The sequence below is a fragment of the Microtus ochrogaster genome, chromosome 17 (genome assembly GCF_000317375.1).
Source record: "Microtus ochrogaster isolate Prairie Vole_2 chromosome 17, MicOch1.0, whole genome shotgun sequence".
Classification (NCBI taxonomy): domain Eukaryota; kingdom Metazoa; phylum Chordata; class Mammalia; order Rodentia; family Cricetidae; genus Microtus; species Microtus ochrogaster.
In genome coordinates this window covers 4,518,343-4,540,806 of record NC_022019.1, presented here as the reverse complement: position 1 = coordinate 4,540,806, position 22,464 = coordinate 4,518,343, and the positions used below count along the sequence as shown (strand labels likewise).

The following is a 22,464-nucleotide window of genomic DNA, read 5'->3' as shown; positions in this document are numbered from 1 at the left end:
CCAGTCTAGCTGAATCAGTGAGAGACTGTCTCAAAAGTAGAGAATCATTGAGGATTCAATCGCCTGAGGTTGACCTCTGACCTCCACATACTCACACTTGCACATGTCACCTTCATGCACATGTGCTTCATGAACATACACACACACACACAAGTTAGGACAGAATTACCTGTTATGCACAAAAAGATTGCAGAGCGAGTAGGATGAAAGTAATACCAGGTGTGTAGTTAGTGGTAGAACGCTCTCCTGGCATGTACAAGACCCAGAGTTCCGTCACCAGTACCATGCCAGAAAGCTTACCTAATCTCATTAAACTGTGTAGTTGGTTGTGTTAAAAGAACTATAATTTGCATAAAGCATAAAACACTAAATACCTTATTTTAAAGTATAAAGTGTCCCCCAGAGCTCAAGACGAATAGATAGAGCCACACAGACAGTGTGAGCCAGTGTGTTAACAGAATCTTTTCCCCAGGGCCGCCGGGGAACGCTACCGCAGAGAGATGTTAGCCCATGGTGGAGGCAAGGAGCCCATGCTCATGGTTCAAGGTAAAGTACAGCCCACACTGCCTCCTCTTCTGGGACTCGGGGTTTGTTTTAGTCTGCATGCGGTATGTGGTACAGAGTCAGCTTTCAGAATGTTGGTAATTCTCTGTAGAAAACAGTTAACTTGCCAAAGTCCCAGGAAATATGCCTTTAGCTCTTGACAGGTCATAGTGGAGGGCTTCCTTATGTCTAGATTTTCCTGTTATTTTAGCTCAAAGAATTCATGCATTTATTCTTTTTTTTTTATTCTGAGAAACCCAGAGTTTAAGGTTAGAGATTTGATCTATTGAAAAAAATTAGAACCTAATTAAAGCATCTTTTTAAATATTATTTCATATTGATTATTTGGAAATTTCACACCTTGCATCCCGATCCCACTCACCTCCCAGTCTTCCCATGTCTGTCCCCCTCCCCCCATGACCCCCACCAAAAAAAAGTCCATTTTGTGTGGTCCTTGTAGTCCCTGGATCATGGTCAAATTCCTAGTGGCCAGCCTCCTGCACAGATGGCAGAATCCATCAGCTGATGAGAGCCCTGTGGTAGCCGGAACAGTCGCCTGCACTGAAGCGCTGTGGTCCACCAGGGAGCCCAGGGACATTAATATGGATTCAGGCAGCAGCCCCAACCACAGGCCTCTGCCAGGGGTTCAGAGGTAGTGCTGGCCACAGACATCAACATGGCCCTTGGCTCCATCAGGACCTTTGAGCCACTCATGGCCCTCATGACTGCATGGACCACACACCTCAACATGGTACTCACATCAGCATGGCTCCCCAAGGCAGCGAAGCCTGAGGACATCACCAGTGTCAGTGTTCATTGCGGTGTGGGCAGCAGCATGGGCAACCAATACCAATATGAGCTCTGGTTCACAGTGGTTCTTCTAGGAGGTCCAAGCCAGAAGGTGAACCTTTCCTCATCTCAGGCTTCCATCATTGCCCAGAGCTGGGGTGGGGTGGGGGTGGTGCCACAACCAGGCAGCAGGTTCGGTGGCTGAGTTGACATCCATGTAAGCTTCATACAGCATCCTGCGGACCCTCTCCGTTTTGCTCTTTCCTACCCCTCTATCACATATGTTTGTTGTGGTGATACTTGGACGTCTACTGGCCGCATGTGGCCCCATGGCCCCAGGAGGCCTAAAGCATCTTTTAATAGTATCAAAATTAATTCTTGTTTTCCTATATTGACAAATGTTAATTTATGGAAATTTTAATTGTAGGTGGGAGTGACCATCATGAATTTTCATGGAATGTCCTCACAAATGTTTATAGGGAGATGTGCTTCTTATTGGACACTCTCAGTATATTGGTAGTTATAATTATAGCTAAGCCTTTGACTGGCTGTAATGAAACTGCCCTAGGAAGTGACTCCCAGCATTTGTGGAGTGCTATTTTATTGTCCTGGTAGTAACTGTTCTAAAGTGTCCTCGTGCCTACTGTTGACGCTAAGCCCAGATCCTTGCATTTGATTCTTCCTGTGTTCTTTAAGCATGTGAGTAGCAGTGTTCACCAGGTCTGCTTGTAAGCTCCAGGGGTTGGAGGAGTGAAAGACGCCGAGGCAGACCCTGCTCCTGCGAGCCTGTGTTCATTTGATCAACCTGCCTGGGTTGGTTGAGTTGTTGAGGTCTAGGCTCCCTCTCTACTCAGTGCTTGATGACATTACAGTATCGTGCATCAGCGAACAACTCCAAATTGAGTGCTTTTAATGAAGAGCATATGCTAATCTTGCCTCAGTGTCCTCCTTAATCTCTCTTGGCCCTTCTTGATCTTTGCTACATCTAGAACTCCTTGTGTGTGACTTTTTCCTTGCAATAGGGTCTGGCTCTTTTGTCCTGGCTCTTAAACTGAAGCAGCCCTTCTCCTTTAGCCTTCCAGATAGCTAGTACTTAAGGCACTCACTACCACATGCCTGGCTGGAATTGTTTTAAAGGGTTCTCACATGTTAGTTAATTTAATCTCCTTAGGAATCATCTGAGGCATGAACTGTCATCATCTCCTTTTATAGATGATGAAGCAGACCAGACTCCCTGCTTCTGTTGGGAGTAGTGAACAGAAGAGCCACGATTTAAGCCTGGCCCTGCAGCAAAGACCAAGCTTTTCAGGAGCCCGAGAAACAGGCTCCAGGCAGAGGGACATGAATCGGCTCTGATAGTAGGCAGTGGATTACATACGGGTAGTACCCAGTCCTGTGTAGACAGCCCATTTCATTGGAGAAACTGCTTGCTTGTGGTGATAGTTTGTGTGTGTGTGTGACATTTGTGCTTCCCTGGGCTCTAAATGCTCTCGTCACATGAATATTAATTTCAGCACTGTTCAGCACAAGTCAAACTTAATTGTTCATGGTTCTCTTAACTGCTCGGATTTTCCACTCTGTCCCGAACCATAGAGCTCCCTCCTTGTACAAATTTTGTGCTTTAGCTGAAGCATTTTTTGAGCTAAAAAAAAAATGATTATTTTTTTTTGCACTCAAATTCCCATTCTCATGAGAGAAAAACAAGTCCATGGTTTGCGCTACAGCTGTAGAATTTAGATTCCAGTTAGCACCAACAGTAGACCTACTCTGCTTGTACAGTATTTTATATTTCTCTTCATGTTTTCCCACCAGATACTATTATTGATTCATAAGGTATATTACATGAGGGGAGTCTGCAGAGAGGTCACAACATCTGTTGTAACTCAAGAGTTGGATTTATAAGACAAGACCCACAATGGCTACTCACTTGTGTGTCTACACACAACAGAATGTCAGACGCTGACATTTTAGCCTTGACTTCGGGGCACCCCTGGGCTTCACTGATAGGTTGTTGAGCTTTGTGATGTATAAGTGAAGCACTTGGTGGAGACCATCTTCTTTCTCCCACAGTCTCTCGTCCACCCTCCTCCAAGAACACAGTAGGTAGATAGCCAGAGTGCACGTGGGAGATGCTTTGATATCAGTTTCCTGTCGACTGACAGGCTGTGCATGGACAAGCGAGACAGATTGCAGGTGGAGTTTAAATGAAACTTGTGTGAACTCGCAGCAGCGGTATGCTGGATATGTGCTGAGAAGTGTTAAAGCTCAGAGTTTTTTGGGGGTTTGGCAGGGACTTCTGGGTGCCCACAGAAAGCAATCCCTTGCAGAGCAAGTCTGCAGGTCACCTTCAGAAGCAGCAGGGTTAGCTGGTCACCTGACTCCAGCCAATCTTGGTCTTGACCCTAGAAGTAGCTGCACTGACAAATCCCTCTGCCTGCTACCCCAGGTCCTGTCTAGAAGGCAATCTTTCTAGTTCCCTCCCTGGGGCAGAAACCCTGGAGGAGTCTGTCCTCTCTATTGAGGGGCTTGCTGGGAGCTGGGCTCTGAAGCCTTCTCTCTTGGCCCCCACAACTGCTCTGGTTCTCCAGCTTCAGACGGCCCAAATTTATATAGCTAGCTGCTAAGGTGGGCCCTGTCTGCCTGAATATGGGCATGTGCAAATAAGATGAGGAACTAGGACCAGCCAAGGAAGAGCTGTCAAATGTGATGCTTAGAGAAGAAGCCTGAACCTGCCAGAATTTGCCAGAAACCTGTAGTCAGGTCCGCAGGTCTCTGCCTTTGCAAAGGCAGGGATGGTCATCAGGACTTTGTGACTGCTCCTGGTTGCTGCAGTGCACTCTGTAGGATGCCTTCTGCTTGCCTGCTGTGTTTCAGCTGGGATGCTGCGTGACTTGGGGTGGGGATGGGAGTTTTGTTCCTTTGCCTCACCTGCAGCTGCACTAAGGGTTTTCAGTAGCTGAGCCTACTCTGTGTCTCCTTTGCCCTCAGGGCTTGAGCATACCAGCCATAACAAAGTTGGGGACCACATAACTCCCTAAAGCATATTTGACTTAGTTGGTTTTACTTACTTAGGAAAAGTTCCATTTTCTTAGGTATTTTATATATTTAACTGTTTCTAAATATGACGAAGAAGATAAATAGCATGCCTTTCTCAGACTCCGTACTTCTCTGATCAAACCTGGCCTTCATTTGCTACTCTGAGGGGAAAAATGAGTTTCTAGTATAGCCCTGCATGTCTCTCAGGGACCTGATGCCTCTGTGTGGTGTCAGAGACCCTGGATTGAGCACTCTCAGAGAGCTCAGAGGCACCTCTTGAATCCTCAGGAACACACCACTCTTGAAAAGCAGGTGCACTGGAGATCCACAGTGAGCCACCTGCTTAGCCACTCAGTCACTCCGGCGTTTGCAGCCCCTGGAGACAGAGACCATAGTGGCCTGTAGCCCAGCCACAAGAGCTCCAAGAGCTCACAGTGGTGCCTTTCTTCTGTCTCAGCAGGGAAAGCCCACTGCTAGGCAGTCATGTCTCTGCTGCCCCAGCTGCCAGGCATGCGCACTGCACCCAGCGGTTCTCACAGGGGACAGCAGGCTGCCCTGAGACTGGGCCTTTCCCCTCCGTGACCATGCAGCATGTTGAAAGCAGGTTTCCCCACTGAAGAAGTGTGGCAGAACAGAACTAGATTTTCCCTTCCTGGAGCTGCCATTGTATTTTGACAAAGTCGATCTCCCTCAGTAAGATAAAATGAAATTTGACTTGAAAATACCCTCCCCTCTGCTGTCTTGTGAAGGGGTATGTGTGGCACTCGTGCGTGTGGTAATGAGTCAGAGCTTCCCAGACAGGTGGGCCTTGTGGATTTTTAAATGCGTTCATAGATCATATAAAGAAGCTTATCACAAGCACCGTATTTATTGATGAAGCCCCCCAACTGAACATGGTGTGGCTCTCTTTCTGGTTGCCATTCTAGGTAAGGCCACATCCCCTCTGCTTTGTGTGAGTGAAGGTTCTGGCTTTGCCTCCTACACCCTGCTGAGTTTCTGTGTTACATTCAGTGTCAAATTTCTGAGTACTTTTGCCTAAGATGAAACACAAAGATACGGCGTTTTCATTCACATTGCTGTCCTGTAAGATCCATATTGAAATGTTTTTCTTAAGTTGTACTGTGGTGAGCATGAACCAGAGCTCACTTTCCTTACTGTCGTTTTAGAATATATATATAGTTTTCTATAAAGATCAAGAGCCCTGGGCCGGCGAGTATCTGGCCAGGGGAATTCTGTCCTTCCTGGGTTGCCCTGCTGTTTCCCAGCAGCAAGAAGAACAGCCCTGAGTGCTGGAGTGTTGGAAGAGAGGGCACTTGTTGGTTTCCGGCTGCTTAGCCCTGAAGTAATCACACAGAAACTGTATTAATTAAATCACTGGTTGGCCCATTAGCTCTAGCTTCTTATTGGCTAACTCTTACATCTTAATTTAATCCATTTCTATTAATCTGTATATCGCCACGTGGCAGTGGCTTACCAGCAAAGTTTCAGCATGTCTGACCCTGGCAGTGGCTCCATGGCTTCTCTCTGACTCCGCCCTTCTTTATCCCAGCATTCAGTTTCATCTTCCCCGCCTACCTAAGTTCTACCCTGCTATAGGTCCAAAGCAGCTTCTTTATTCATTAATGGTCATCAAGCACACAGAGGGGACTCCCACATCACTGGAGAGGTGGAGACTTTGTCAGCAGTTTGCCCCTCATGCAAGCCAGCACCCCATCCTCCCTAAGACTTAGTCCTATGCTTGTATTTGCTGTGCCTTTGCTGAGTTTTTGAGTTCAGACTTTACTTCATTTTCCGTAGTTTTTACTAATTACTAAATGGTCACCATGAAAGGTCTTTTTTTGTGTGTCACCTCCCTTAGTGCCCTGTAACAAGAGTCTCTGTTTCTATAAAGAAACCTAGCCAAGGTCCACATCCTTCCACTGCTGTCTCCCTGCAGGATCTCTGACCTGAATGATCTATTGATGGGCGGTTTGTAGCATCAGCCTCGGGGGGCTCCTGTTTCCCCCAAGTCTGTGTCGTCTGCTCTTTTTGTGGTGTTACAGCCTAGGATCACCATTGCCATTTAGAGTCTCCTCTAGCCTCTGAATCTGTAGGGAACCCTCCTTCCTCTGGCCTCCTCTGAGCACTTTCTACTCCATGGCAAAGCCTCCCACTTCCTTACCCATGTAGCAGCAGGAGTGACCACAGTGGCCCTAGAGGAAAGACTGGCCAGAGCCCTGAACCTGCAAACCTATGTGCTCTGAGTTTGGCCCCTTCTACCAACAAGCTTGGCTTTATTTTGATGTCTCTATGGCCAAGAGCAGCTTGCAGTGATAACTGACGGTGTTCTAGAAATCAGATAAGAGGAAAAATAGCAGATAAATGAGTCAATTCTCAGGAAACTGAAATTCCTTTCCCAAGTGACTCACAGGACCAATGTCTAGAAGCCCGCAAGGCCTGACCTTAAGCTGATTAAAATTCATTTACTACTTAGTATTTCTGCAGATCTTTATAGAGACAAAAATGCATCCACTTTGCCATAATTATTCTGAATCATCTCTTCTAGCACACTAGATATTATTTATGCTCACAAAAACAAACCAAAGGATTATGGCTTAGACTCCCAAAGGTTACTCCAAAGAGATTAATAAAAGCAATCAACTCAGATAGTTACCCTTTCTTAAAAGACCTTTTAGGATCAGGCATGGAAGACTCCCAGATCTAAGATGTGGGTCACACCATCTACCTAAACTTGGGTTCATACCATCTACCTAGAGACAGATTTACACCATCCACCCAGACGTGGGTTCATACCATCCTCCTAGAGACTGAGTCCCACCATCCACCCAGACATAGGTTTCCACTGTCCACCCAGAAACAAGTTCATACTATTTTCCCAGATATGAGTTGACCCCATCCTCCCAAACAGAACGTCACATCATCCTCCCAGAGACAGGTCTACAGCATTCATGCAGACATGGCTTCACTCCATCCCCCCTGAAATGGAACCAGGGCTCTTTGGGGAAAATGGCTGATTCTAGACCCGGAATGGGGACGACTTTGGAAGTGATCCAGGAACATCTTCAATGCCACAAAATGAGTGTGCCCAAAAGCACAGTCAGGAGTGGTAAGTGTGTCATCATTAGTGAGCTTGTGACAGAGCCCTCAGTGGCCAAAACCAGGAATCTGAGCACCTCAATCAATAAATAGTGCCATTCCAAGGTAAAACTCGGGGCCTCAACTGTGGATCTATGTGTCCACACTGACACGGACGATGGAAGGACTGAGTGGACAGAGCAGACCTATTTCCCTGGAGAGGACTTCTCATCATGTGTGTAATTTCTCTCAGTAAATGGCACCTCCCACTTCAGTCTGCGTGGTGTGAACCCATGCACACGACCCAGATACTGTGGGAGAGGAACAGGGGAACTTTACTCACAAGTTTGGCAAATGGCTGGCATCTCATCCAGATGCTGATAAATTGTGAGGGCACTGTGTCCCTGAAGAGAGGTGTGCAGCCTCCAAGACGTCTATCCCAAAATCACATGGTGAATTTGATCCTGAGTAGCTCAGATAATCCCAACTGGGAAATCCTTCTGCCTCAGGCCTGGACAGCGCTCAGCAAGCCTGTTAAGGCTGTGGATAAGGAGGGACATGGGAGCCTGCGGAGACTAGACTAGTGCAGGGTGTTCTGGGTAGGACTTGGGACAGAAAAAGGCACCAGATAAAAACTGAGGTGATGAGAAGGTGGCACATATTTCGTCAGCCCAACTCTATTGGTCTTTTTAGTTGTAAGAAATATGCCATCACAGTGTAAGATGCTGACCACAGGGAACTGGCTAGCCCTGGACCATATCGGGCTCTGTAAATACAAATGGCCTGCTTGTGATTAGACCGAGGCTGTGATTGGGGCCACATCCTTCTGCTCCCTGGCAGCCATTCCCACTGTGGCGGGTAGGGGAAGCAGAGGCACACAGGTTCAGTTAGAGTGACGTGACACAAATGCCACTGGGGAGAGCAGACGCCTTGGGGACCGTGGGCATTGGGTGTACTTCTGATGGAAACCCTTGGCTGTCCAGGGCAAATGCCTAAGCAGAAGGCCGTGGTAAAGTTTAAGTTAAATAAACCCCTGGCTGTTGGAGAATGGGCATTTGACAGGAAAAACATAAACTGAAAAAATTCATGAAATAGACTCAGTGTGTCCTGGGATTTGACATTGAAGTGAGGGAGTGAGGTAAAGCTCCAGACTTTGACCCTAAAGAGGTCATTATGTTGTTATGGTAACTGAGAACTGTAGGACTGTGGGATACAGGTGAGTCAGCAGAGTATAATATATAGACACTGCAATGGAGACAAAGAAGCCACCTCTAGGTTTGTGGATCAGTCACAGTGTGGAGTTCAGAGCACGGAGCTCCAAGCCATGAAGATTCAACCCCTGTGTTCCTGAAGGAACCCAGACAGAACTGGCTCTCAAGTCACCCTGCAGTGGGAAGCTTCATTTTCAGAAGTCACGTTCATTTCCCCGTTACATAGTTCCTGCTGACCAGATGGCACATTTACTCAAATTGGGGCAGAATGTTTAGTCTGCTTTAAGTTTGGTGTCTTACTGATGCATCACCCAGGTATTGAGTATTGTTTTGTTGTTGTTGTTGTTTTTGGTTTTGTTTGATAATACAGTTACTAACCTAACACAACATAACCAAACGTGCTTATTGTTTGGCTTTGCTGCTGCTGTAGTTTGCACAAGAGAAACATGATGACAGTCAAGGACCCATAAGCCCTGTCTGTCAGCAGAAATACAACTGATGTCTGAAGTAGGAAAGCTAAATAAACAGTCATTATTCAACACCAGCTTGATTGATTTTCCCTGTTGTCAAAATGTATATGTGGTTATTTAGGAGAGGTGTTTTACATGGTTTTTAGCACTGAAAATTAGTAGTTATTATTTCCAGTTTTAAAAACATGCAGTTAACTTTTAATCATGCAGCCCGATTAATCCACCAATATTGACATCATGGCAGGAAGCTGGCTGGCATGCTCAGTAGGTACATGCTGCCTTTGGATGGCTAGTATTCCCAAGTTTATTTTTTAATGTCTGTTTGCTTTTTAATTTTTTAATCAAGTGGAATTTTCAAGAAGAGATAAGCTTTGCCATATGACAAATTCTGCCTGTCTTAGCCAGCATGCGTGCCCCCGGGGATGGAGGCCCAGCTTAGGCAGATGCCAGAACATGCTCAGAGGCCCAGAGCCCGGCTCCTGAGTGCCTGCCCTGAAGTTCCTGTAGCGACTTAGGAAACCCCTCACATAGAGAATTCAACATGAAGAGCTAAGATGATTTTAGTGATAATTTTTTTTAACCTAGGTCTTAATGTGTGGTGTATGTTGGCTTGGAGGTAGTCCTATCTCCTGAGTCTGTTGTCATGCCTGGCTAGGATCAGGTGCTTTTTAAAATTTTATCTTGTCAAGCAAGACTGATGCTGAAGGTAAATCATTCTGATGACCTGTGACAGGTTGTTCAGGAGTTCCCATAGATGGTGTTCCTCTCTGTAGTGAGGGAGGCCTCTCCTATCTCTGAACCGCCTTACCCTTTTTCTTCTGACATAATGTCCTCCAGATTACTTTATTTTGGTCTCTGCCCTCAGTAAAGTCCGAGCTCTCTGAGTGTCGTGTTCCTGGTCCTATCTACAGCCTTATCATAGGACTCCTTGAGGGCCTCTGGTAGAGATTTGTTAAATGTATGACTTTAACATTTGATTATGCAATGTCCCCACAGGCTCCTGTTTGCATGCTTGGTTCCTACTTGGTGATGCTATTTAGGGAGCTGCAGGAAGCAGGCCACAGGGAGTGGTTCTTGGGGGATAGCAGAGACCCTGGTTTTTCTGTTTTCTGTACCTTGTAGTAAGCAGCTCTCTTTCACCACCACTTTTGCCGTTGTCCCAAGTGCAAGGGGCTAAGCAACCACAAATTGAACCTTGGAAGCTGACGCTGTTGAATGGGGGCCTTCTCTCCCTGGTGGACTGGGCACTATTAAGATGTTAACATTTGTTTGAAGTCACTGTTAGTGTTAATACAAAGTTCTTTTCATTTGCATTTAAGTGTCCCTTTTGTTCATTTTCTGTAAACAAGAAAAATATGTCAGGGGATTGCTATTTGACTCTCTAAGCAACGGGTGTTGGACTCTGCTCCACTGTCAGGCAGACGCGAGCACCAGCCATGAACAGTCCATGGACACCTTGAGAAAACTACAGAAGAACACAGCCTCAGCGGGGACTATTTTAAAAGTTTGTACTAGCTATTTTGCTATTATGACCCTCCCCTGATGAATTCTAGATTACCCCACTCCATTTCCATCTAGGCCATAGGGGAGCTCTTCCCTTAATGGCTAAGAAAAGGATAGTGATTGGTGTTAAGAGGCAACACTGAGTTTGGTTCAAAACAAATGTCTGTGGTTGGTCCAAACAGCCCTTCCCATGTGTGTAAGGCTGCTAAAACTCACTGCCTGGGCCAGCAGGGAGTGCTTTCTGTGTGCAGGCTCACCTGCTCTCTGCCTTCCTCTGGTAGGCACCTCCTTTCACCTGCTCAGGCCCTCCAGTGCACAGCATGTCAGGGTACCTATTCCCCCTTTCTCTACTCAGTTCTTTTTGGATCAGTATTATCAAAAAGTGGAGACCTTAAATGGGTGCTGCCATTTGGCTCTTGAAGATGCTGTGTGCTCTTTCCTTTCTGGTCTCTGTATCTAACTGCCACATATAGTTATTATGATACCAGCCAGTGTTCCAGAAGACATAGTAAAGTACATCAGTCTTTCCATTTTGTAATTCTTTTCATTGAAGACCACCAAGTCATTCTAGTAACTTAGAACTATTTAAGAAATGAGCATTAGGCCGGGCAGTGGGACCACTGCAGCAGCTGTTGAGTGCATTGTGCTTTGGCACTGTAGGGCAAGAGAAGCCCTACAGTGTGCTAATCTCTTGACAGACCAAAGAGTAAAGCCTCCTCTCTCCAGAAGCTGGTAGATCAGATCTTTCTTACACTAGCATTTGCCAGAGCCTCTACTCGCCTCCATTTTCCTCCTTCTTGATACTTTTTTTGGTTTTGTTGTGGTGGGCTTGGGAGGCCGTGGTGAGGCATGCTGGTTATTGTTTGTCAACTTGACACAAAGTACAGTCACCCAGGAAGAGGGAACCCCAATGGAGAATTGCTGTCATTGGACTGGGCTATGAGTGTGTATAGGGCATTTTCTCGATTGAGGGCTCAGCTCACTGTGGACAGTGTGAGTCTGAGTTGTGTAAGAAAGCAGACTAAGCAAGCCATGGAGGTCAAGCCAGTAAGGAGCATTCCCCCATTGTCCCTGTGTTGCTTCTGCCTGTAGCTCTTACCCTGGCTTCACTCTGTGATGGAATGTAATGTGGAAGCTGAAATAAACCCTTTCCTCCCCAGGTTGTTTTGGTTAGTGTTTTATTAGCAGCCACAGAAAAGCAACTAAACAGAGAGGTCAGTTGATTGGTTGGTCACTTTTTTAAAAAAATTTGTTTCATATAATAGATTTTGATCATATTCTTTCTCCTCCAAGATCCTACCTACCTTCTTATCTACCCAACTTCATATTCTCTCTCTGTCTCTCTCTCTTTCTCTCTCTCTCTCACACACACATAAACACACACACAAATAAAATCAAAAACCACTTTTTTAATAAGACAAAAATAAATGAGGCAAAAAAGTACACAAAAAATACGGGTTCCACTTTGTATTGGTTAACTATTCATTAGCATGGGAGTATGCTTGATAATTCTCTTCCCATCCAGTATCAATTAAAAATAGATTCTTGATTAAGGATGAGACTTTATGTCCACTTCCCCTTCTCAGTGCTGGGGTTTTGTCTGGTTGGAACCAGTGTAGGCCTTGTGTGCTGTCAGCGTCCCTGTGTGTTCGTATGTGTAACGGTCTTGCTGAGTCTATAAGAGGCTGTTTTCCTTAGAGTCATCCATCACCTGGCTTTTACAATCATCCTGCCTCCTCTTCCACTTAGATCCTGAGTCCTGAGGGGAGGAGTTTGATGAAGACATTTAGGACTGAGTGCTCCAAAGTCTCCCACTTCCTACACATTGGCCAGTTGTGGATCTCTTTGTTAATTCCATCTACTGCAAGAAGTAGCTTCTCTGATAAGGCTTGAGTGGTGCTCTGATCTATTTTGTCTTATTGCTATATTCCTTTAGCAGAGTAATAGTATTAGGTTTTCCCCTAGGCCCATGATCTAGTTCAGGTTCTTAGCCACTTTTAGAAGTATCAGGAACGGGTTCCATCTCATGAAGTGGACCTTAAACCTAATCAGAAAGTAACATTTATGCCACTATTACACTGTGTATCTTGCAGTCAAGTCTCTGTTGTAGGTCACAGGGTTTGTAGCTGGATGATACTGGAACTACTTTTCTCCTTCCTCCAGTGTAAAAAGTACCTTCTGGCATCAGGAATGCTGGTAACAAGGTGTGAGACTTCCAGTTGTCCCCAACTCAGTTTCTCCGTGTTTGATGATGTAGAGAAGCTGTTTTCAGTAAAAGGGCGTGCTGTCAGGTTATAGAGGTAACCAATAGCCTTGACAGAGTCTGTGGGACCCCTTTGGCCAGCAACTCAACAAAATAGAACTGTTCCTGGCCCTGGAGGTTTTAACTGGTACCATAAGATATCTAGTCAGGGCATTGTCTCCCGCTTTATACAATGACTCCATTTTAAGCCTGGCAGTGGTGGCATATGCCTTTAATCCAAGCATTTGGGAGGCAGAGGCAGGTAAACTCTGTGAGTTCGAGGCCAGTCTAGTCTACGGAGCAAGTTCCAGGACAGGCTCCAAAGCTACACAGAGAAACCCTGTCTCAAAAAAAGCAAAGAACAACAACCAAAAAAAAAACCAAACAAACAAAACAACCCCCCCAAAAAAAACAAAAAAGATTGTCACACACATATCCAAAGCTTAAAAGCTAACATCCACGTGTATGACAAAACATGCGATATTTGTCTTTTTTGGTCTGGGTTTCCTCACTCAGGATGATTGTTTCTGTCTTTCTGCAAATTTCATAATTTCATTTATCTTAACAACTAAATAATATTCCAATGTGTAAATGCGTCACTGTAGTAGCTTGTTTTACTCTTTACTCTTTGTGGGGGACCAACCACCCAGCTCCCAAATAAACACACGGAGGCTTACTCTTAGTTCTGAATGCCAGGCCTTAGTGTGGCTTGTTTCTTGCCAGCTTAACTTAAATTATCCTACTGCCTTTTGCCTCTGGGCTTTTATCTTTCTCCATTTCTGTATACCTTTCTTTCCTTCTTACTCTGTGACTGGCTGGGTGGCTGAGTAGCTTCCCCTGGTGCCCTCTCCTTGTTCTCTCTCTTGTTGCTCCTCTTCTTCCACATCTCTCCTCCTATTTATCCCCTGCTTGTCAACCCTGCCTATCCTTGCTCCTGCCTCACTATTGGCCATTCCGCTCTTTATTAAACCATCAGGTGTTGTAGACAGGCACAGTAACACAGCTTCACAGAGTTAAACAATGGAGCGTAATCAAAAGTAACATACTCAACATTCCACATTTTCAGTATCCACATATCAGTTGATGGAGATCTAGGCTGCTTCCAATTTCTAGCTGTTATGAATAGAGCAGCAGTGAATATGATTGAGTCAGTATCTCTATAGTAGGGTATAGATTCTTTTGGTTATATGCCCAAAAGTAGTATAGCTGGATCTTGTGGTATATCAATTTTCAACTTTTTGAGGAACCTCCACACTGATTTCCATAGGGACTATACCAGTTTGCACTCCCATCAGCAATAAATAAGTGTTCCGCTTTCCTCACATCCCCCTAGCATGTGCTGTCATGTGTTTTATTGATCAAGGCTATTGTGATAGGATGCAGTGTGTTGTTTCAGTTTTTTTTCAGTAGTCTGTTGACAATTGCTTAATGTCCTTATATGTGGTCAGTTTTGGAAAAGGTTCCATGGGTCACTGAGAAGAAAGTATATTCTTTATTGTTTGGTGCAATACTCTGTAGACATCTGATAGGTCTGCTAGATTTATGACATTATTTGACTTCAGCATTTCTCTGTTCTGTTTTAGTCTGGATGGCCTGTCTGTTGGTGACAGTGGAGAATTGAAGTCACTCACTGCCCACGTGTGAGAGGGAGTCAGTGTGTGATTTTAGCTATAGTTGTGTTTCTGTTATGAACTTGGGTGCCCTTGTGGTTAGTCCTTAAGTGTTTAGAATTAAAGTCTCTTCTTGGTGGATTTTCACTTTGTGAGTGTGTAGTTTTCGTTCCTGTCTCTTCTAATCAGTTTTGGTTTGAAGTCTATTGTGTCCGCTATTAAAATAGCTACATGTGCTTACTTCTTGGGTCCATTTGCTTAGAATACCTTTTCCATCATTTTCCCCTGAGGTGACGGCTGGCCTTGATGACCAGGTATGTTTCTTGGGTACAGCAGAAGGATAGATCCTGTTTTCTAATCAAAACTGTTAGTCTGTGCCTTTTTGCTGGGGAGTTGAGACTGTTAATGTTAGTAGTTACCAATGAGCAGCATTTATTGATTTCTGTTATTTTATTCCTATATGGTGGTCCCCCCCCCCTTTTTTTTTATTTTGTGTATCTTCTATTTACTTTTTTCTTTCTTTTTTTTTTTTTTTTTTTGGTTTTTCGAGACAGGGTTTCTCTGTGGCTTTGGAGCCTGTCCTGGAACTAGCTCTGTCGACCAGGCTGGTCTCGAACTCACAGAGATCCGCCTGCCTCTGCCTCCCGAGTGCTGGGATTAAAGGCGTGCGCCACCACCGCCCGCCCCCCCCCCTTTTAAACCAACCATACTGGGAGTGTTGTTCCTTGTGTCTTCTTGAATGTAGTTAATCTAGATTGGTAGATTGAAATTGCCAAATTTGGTTTCATTGTGGAATGTTTTTCGTTCTCTATCTATTGAATCACAATGTCAATCAATAGTTTCATTGGGTTCAGTGATCTGGGCTATTATCTGAGGTCCCTTGGAGTTTGTGGAATATCTGTCCAGGCCCTTCTGGCTTCCAGAGTCTCCATTGCAGTGGTTCTCAACCACTCATGCTATGACCCTTTAATACAGTTCCTCATGTTGTGACCCCCAACCATAAAATTTTTACCATTGCTATATCATAACTGTAATTTTAATGCTGTTATGAATTATAACATAAATGTCTGTGCTTTCTGATGGTCTGAGGCTACCCCCCCCTGCCCTGAAAGGGCCGGTTGACCCCAATGGGGTTGCGACCCACAGGTTGAGAACCTTGGCTCCATTGGCCAGTTGGGTATTATTTGAATGAGCCTGGCTTTATATGTTACTTTATCATTTTTCCCTTAAACAGCTTTTCCTTTGTTCTGTGTGTTTAGTGTTTTGGTTAGTATTGGTTAGTATGTGTCATAGGCAGGGGTTTCTTTCCTGGTCCTGTCTGTTTGGTGTTCTGTATGCTTCTTGTATTAGATTGGAGAAATTTTCTTCTATTATTTTGTTAAAAAAATATTTCCTAAGCTTTTGACCTGGGTTTCTCCTTCTTCCTCTATTCCTATTATTTGTAGCTTTGATCCTTTCATGGTGTCCCAGGTTTTCTGGCTATTTTGTGACTGGATATTTTTTAGGCTTGAAATTCTCCTTGAGTGAGGTGTTCAGTTCGTCTACCTTGTCTCCAGCACCTGGCGTCTCTCTTGCATTCCTTTCACTGTGTTGGCGAGGCTTGCCTCTGAGGTTTTGTATGGCATGCTGAGCCTTTCATTTCCAGTTTCATCTTGACTTGGATTTTCTTTTGCTATTTTATTGTTTTGTTAAATTCTACTTTCATGTCTTGAAATGTTTTTATTATTTTGTTCAGTTGTTTTTGTTTTCAGTCTTCATTAAAGAAGGTATTTATTCATATTCTCTTTAAAGCCCTTGAATATATTCATAAAGGCTGTTTTGACGTCCTTGTCTTGTGTTTCTGGTAAATTGTCTTTTCACTGCCTATCACAATAGGGTTGCTGGGTTCTGGAGGAGGTGTGGTCTCAGTTCTTCATATTGCTGACATATGTGCTGATGTCTAAGCATCTGGAGTTATGATGTTTGAAGTGTTTCTTGGTGTGACAGCCAGTCTTATTTTTGTTGGGTGGGAGTTCTAGTCTTTGGTTGCTGTTGCCCACTCTGGGTCCCAGCCAAGTGTAGCATCTGTGGAGTCCCTGGGTCCCACCCAAGTGTGGTGGCTATGGGGTCCCTGGTAGAGAGCAGGTCATTGAGAAGAATCACAACGGAATGGAGATGCGCTAGAAGGGAAAGCTGTGAGGAGCAGCAAGAAAGAACTAGAGGAACTCTGGGTTTGCACCAACAGCCCACATCCCAGGAGGATGGAGGTAGGCTGGGAGGAGGGGCAGCAGGCAGGCTGAGGCCAGTCTAAGGGTTGAGTATTGAGACACTGAAATGGAAGACAGGAAAGAGGATAAAGGATCCTATCAGAGTCCCAGGCTAGTGTAGCAGCTGTGATAGAGGTTCTGGGCCTTGGTAGAACCACAAAGGAATGGAGATGGGCAAAATTTGGAAAGACTGAAAGGCACCCCCAGGAATAACTAAGGGACCCTGAGTCGGAACCAGAAGCAGCTATGTGTTTTTCTGAGACAGGGTCTCACTCTGTAGCCTCCTTCCTCAGCTTCTCCATGGCTGGGATTGCAGGTGTGAGCCAGCATATGCCACTCCCTGTAACTTGATATTAACCAATTTTACTTCATTTCATTGCTAAGACTTGAACCTGTGGCCTTGCACTTGATAGGTAAGTATGCCAGTGATCCGCACTCACAGATCCACCCAGTTGGCATCTCTTTTGCTTCACCCTCCAAGTGCATGGGATGTAATATATGAATGTGTCATTTTGCCCTGCTAGAACTTGAACTGCTCACCTGCAAATGCTCTGTAAATTGTTGTGTGTAGTTCAGGCAGTGCCTGTGCCCACAGAGTGGAACAGTATTGTTTATAAAATAGCCTCAGAGAAGAGATAGGGCGAAGACCACAGACTCACAGCATATCGCTGCTGCTCTCTAGATTTCTGAAGCACAGCCGAGCACCTCCATACTAAACCTAGGGCATCGGAAGCTCCTGCCAAGGGGTGTCAGAGCTCCTGTGCTGTGTTTTCAGCAACACTTTGGAAGCAGGCTCACTCCACAGGAAGGCTGATGATGTAATCAGAGTGTACTGTGTACAGCATCCTGGATTTGCCGTATATTGGTGCATAAGTCATGGAAACAGGTGTGATGAAGTCTGGCCACTGCCCTAGTCCTTCAGAGCTGGTCAGTAGTACTGTCAGTGGCACTTGGTTTACCGTGTGTGGAGTGGTCTAGCGTGGTTGGCTCGGCCCCCTTCTACTGCCTTCCTGAAACTACACCCTCACCCCTGTCTTCTTCAACCCACTTGTCACTTCCTACTTTAATGGTTGGTGCTTCCTTTGATAGTTTCTTCTGAATTATAGATGCTGTTATATTCTATTAGATATAAATTTACTCAAGCCCTTCTATTGTGTAACATTTCAGAAAATGTCTGGGTTTATCTTATTTCAGAACCAAGAAAGCCCCAATAAAATAACTTCTGGCCAACAGACTCAACCAGAAAAACATACCAATGGTTTTGTTTTTTTTCATTATGTCCTCTAAAGAATGTAAGTGCCAGACATTATGTATATAACCCCAGCACTTAAGTGGCTAAGGCACTTCTGTCTTATTACTTATTTAAGACCAGTCTAGACTACAAACTGAAATTATTTCTCAAAAATATATGGATAGAGTTGTTTAGATGATTCAAGTGGGTGAAGGTACTTTCCTTGTAGACCTGGTGGTTCAATACTCTGAACCCACATACGGGTGGAAGGAAAGAACCAGCTTCACACAGTGTTCTTTGACCTCTTCATGTGTGCCATGGTACACATACCCACACAATAAGAGTAAATTCTTTGTTTAAAACGTGGTTAGATACATGTACATTTAAAAAATACCACATAGATAATATATTTTAATGCCATGATTATTTAGTGGGAACATCATTAAACATTAACAATAGTCTGCACGCATGATGTTCTCTGTGTGTATGTGTGTGTAAACATGTTTGTGCATGTAAAAGTGTGTAAGGGGGTTTGTGGCAGGGGCTTGTCAGAGGTCATGGCCAAGTGTCTTCCTTCATCATGTCTCCACCTTACTTTTTGAGGCAGACAGGGTTTTCACTGAACCAGCTAAGGTGGCTGGCTGGCAAGCCCTAGGGATGCACTGTGCCCATCGGTCCAGTGCTGGCACTACAAGCCCATGGCCCTAAATCTGGGTTTACATGGGTGCTGGGGAATAAACTCTAGTCTTCATGCTTTTGTGGCAAGCATTTTACCAACTGGGCATCTCTCTAGGCCACAGATGGTATTGTTTGGGGGGTGGAGTTTGACACAGGGTCTCTCTTACACAGAGATCTGCCTGCCTCTCCTGCTGGAGTACTGGGATTAAAGGTATGTACCACTGTGCCCAGTTCCCAGATGCCACTCTTTTTATTGTTTTTATTGAGCTATACATATTTCTCCATTTTCTTCCTTTCCTCCTCCTCTACCCTCTCTCATGTCCCCCACATTCCCAACTTACTCAGGAGCTCTTGTCTTTTTCTCCTTCCTATGTAGATCCATATATGTCTCTCTTAGGGTCCTCTATTGTCTAGGTTCTCTGGGATTGTGAATTGTAGGCTGGTTTTTCTTTGCTGTATGTCTAAAAGCCACTTGTGAGTGAGTACATATTATATTTGTCTTTTGGGGTCTGGGTTACCTCACTTAGTATAGTTTTTTTCTAGATCTATCCACTTGCCTGTAAATTTCAAGATGTCATTATTCTTTATAGTTGTGTAATATTACATTGTGTAACCTACCACATCTTTTTATTCGATCTTTGGTTGAGGGGCACCAGATGTCATTGTTAATATGAGGTTGGGACTGTACATTATGGACAGTAACATTAGAAAAGCTGGTGTCATTTGCCTGCAGCTCTGATTGGAGTCACAGTTTGCTTGCCTAGTACTCTTGAAGCCTTGAGCTTCTCAGTGGACTGATGCTGGGCATACACCAATAGAACACTTGGAACATCACCTCCCACAGGGTACTCAGCCTGTAGAGAAGAGTTTAGCTTAGGAAGTGAAACTTGGCATCTGGAGAGCTGGCTCTCATTTAAGAGCAAAGACTGCTCTTGCAGAGAACCCGACTTTGATTCCCAGCACTCATGGCAGGTGGCTCCCACCTGCCTATAACTCCTCAACCTCCTCAGGCACCTGAGTGCAGTGCGCGCACACATAAGCATAATTAGAAATAAAATAATTCTTCTTAAAAGAAATTGAAACTAACATTTGCTAGCCACCTCCTGTTGGAAGTGTTGCCACCGAGCACTGGAGTAGGAAGAGTCCGACAGTCGTCACAGGCTGTCTTCTAGTGTATGTCTCTGGAGTAGTGTGGTGCAACATTAATCATAATGAATTTGGATTATGAAATTGGCGATATTCATACATATTTCACACTAATGTGAGATTTCCATTAAAATAATAAATACCCTGTATACTGATTTTTCCAAGCATTAATGTTTTTATTGGATCTTAGCAAATGGTCTGACTCTATGTTTTTAGAGTTGAATGTGTAGGGGAGAGTTACAAACGTAGCAAAGGTGATGAGAACAGTCGCAATAATTCTTTGAACAGTCTAGGGTGCTTAGTAATTCACTGGCCTGAAGTCACCCAGTAGCAAGGACAGAACTTGGATTTCAACTGCAGAGCTGACTCACCTTGCGTGGGCTGGTAATTCCTTCAGCGTCTTTTTCAGGTTCTACCAGGCAGTCCTTGCCTTGGGAGTAGCTGCCCGCATGTTCCACTGTATTTTTCCCCTCATTCCTTTGTAATTTCTGGTAATTGAGTTCCCTCATCAGAAATACGTTATGCTGGGAAAGATGCTGTTGAGCTCTCGGAGACCAGTCTGCACAGTGGTCTGCCAGCTAGAAAGGATATACCTCTCTCACCTTACCTACAGGGAAATGACCTGACAGTAAAATCGGATATGCCAAGTGTGAATGCAGGAGGTGGCTCCTGAAGCATGCTCGCTGGTGGGAACCTCCTTTTCTTGAATAGCGTTTACCTAGGAGTAAGTAAAGACACGTGTCATGACACCAGATCCAGAGTTGGGAACACTGGGCTTATGACATAGTTTCAGTAATAAAGGAGGATGGTAGCCTGGCATAATAGCTAAGTAAATAGACTCCTTCCTTTTTGCTTATTCGGTTATTCACCCAGCATAGCCTCAGAAATAGCTGTGAGCTTTAAGGCAGGAAAGAAATGAAAGAGAGCACCTGCATTCTCAAGGAAGGCTGAGACCTCACTTTGGTTACGGGTGCTGGGTTTTTTTAAGAGGGTGTGTCTTTATTTAATGTGTGGGCATGTTAGCCTCGGGAAGACATTGAGCTTCAAAAGGCAAAATGTTTTGTAACCCAGAAATGTAATTGTGAGTAGAATTATTATATCTGATGATGAAATGAGACCTGACTAGTGTGCACACAGCACGTGTGGGGTTGTACTCGCTGGGCCTGCATCTGTTGAGAGTTCAGAGGCCCCACATGAGCACAGCCGTGACTCCATGAGACGCAGCCCGTGTGAGCAGGGGTGGATGCTCATGCAGCTTAGGGAGCAGGCAGTTCTCCAGTTCAAAGGAAGAGAGGAACTTGACTTGCTGGCAGTTTACTGCTGGTGGCGGTCTGATTTCCTCAGGAGCTGATGGTAGATAGTGGGGATCCACCTTCAGCTAAAGGTGTGGGTTAGCCACCGCCTTCTATCAAGGAGAAACTTCAAAGTGGGGAAGGTGAGCCACACAGTTGCCCCAGGCTTGGGAGAGACAGACTTGGAATGGGAATTCCAATCTCATAAAAGTCACTAAACAGCTCTCAGGCGTCAGGCAGCCTTTGTAGCTATAGTTCCCAATTGGTCTGAACTAAGTTTGGCACATATAATTATTTTGGCATAAAAAGTAGCCATTAACTATTACAGAGGACTTTTAGAATTAGTCATGGTATTGCGGATGGATGTTCAGACCTCCTCAGAGTTCCTGCGTCTTTGTAAGGTAATCTGCTTTTCTGTAATGTTGGGTTAGCATTTCATCGGATGAACCACGTGCTGCATTGGAGCGAACCCTTTTGATCTCTCCTGTTTCGGCTGTGGTCAAGTATACATAATATAAGATCAACTGTGTGTATTTGTGGGGTGGGGTGCACACGTGCAGTGGCCAAAGGCCAATAGTAGGTGTCTTCATCACTCACTAGTCAGCTCTTTTTTTTTTTTTTTTTTTTTTTTTTTTGAGGCAGGGTCTCTCACTAAACCTGAAACTCAGCAATTCAGCAATTCTGACTTGCCAGTGAGCTCCGGGGACCCACCTGTCTCTGCTCCAAGTTTCTAGGCGGATGCTGAGGACGTGAGCTTGTGTCCTCATGCTTGCAACTACCCGAGTATCTTCCCAGCCCCAAACCCACCATTTTAATCATTTCAGCTTACTGTTCAAAAGTGTTAGTGTTTACAAAATCGTGTGGTTGTCCCCAGTGTCCTTTTCTAGAAATTTCTTAAGAAATCTTTTATTATAGCTATATCAGGTCATTAATTGGGGTGACTTTAGTAACATCTTTTTGTTTGTTTATTAAGTAGTTAGCTATCTGATTATTTTTTTTTTTTTGAGCAGATAGCAAGAATCAGAAAAAGGTAAAATAAGCAATGATTCATGAGCTGGATAATTAGCTTGTGATTATACGTTTTGTGGTAACAACCTAAACACTTAATCATAGAGCAGTATCCTGAAACTCAGTTTGTGCAAAAATAATAGGTAGCCTTATCCGTCAACTCTTGAACTGGGAAGTAGGTTTTCAAGCCCCGGAGGCTGAGGGTTACTGTTAGTTAGTAGTCTTTTCTGCATTAAACACAACCTTATTTAACTTTGTGACAGTCTAGCAAAACAGGTGACCTTAAGCCAGTTTCCTAAACCTCGCGACTACTAAACTCTGGCGTTTTTGCTTTTCCTTGGGTTGCTTCTGGCATGATGGAGGCTTACCTACATTCAGTGTCTG

At 44.6% G+C, this 22,464-nt stretch overlaps 1 protein-coding gene across 1 annotated transcript in view; it reads left to right on the top strand.

Annotated features, from left to right (window-relative positions):
• Window positions 1-22,464, top strand: part of Mipep (mitochondrial intermediate peptidase) — a 136,242-nt gene that overhangs the window by 106,074 nt on the left and 7,704 nt on the right. Inside the window, 1 exon segment of the mRNA XM_013349217.1 lies at window positions 473-546. Within this exon segment, the coding sequence (XP_013204671.1) occupies window positions 473-546 (74 nt within the window).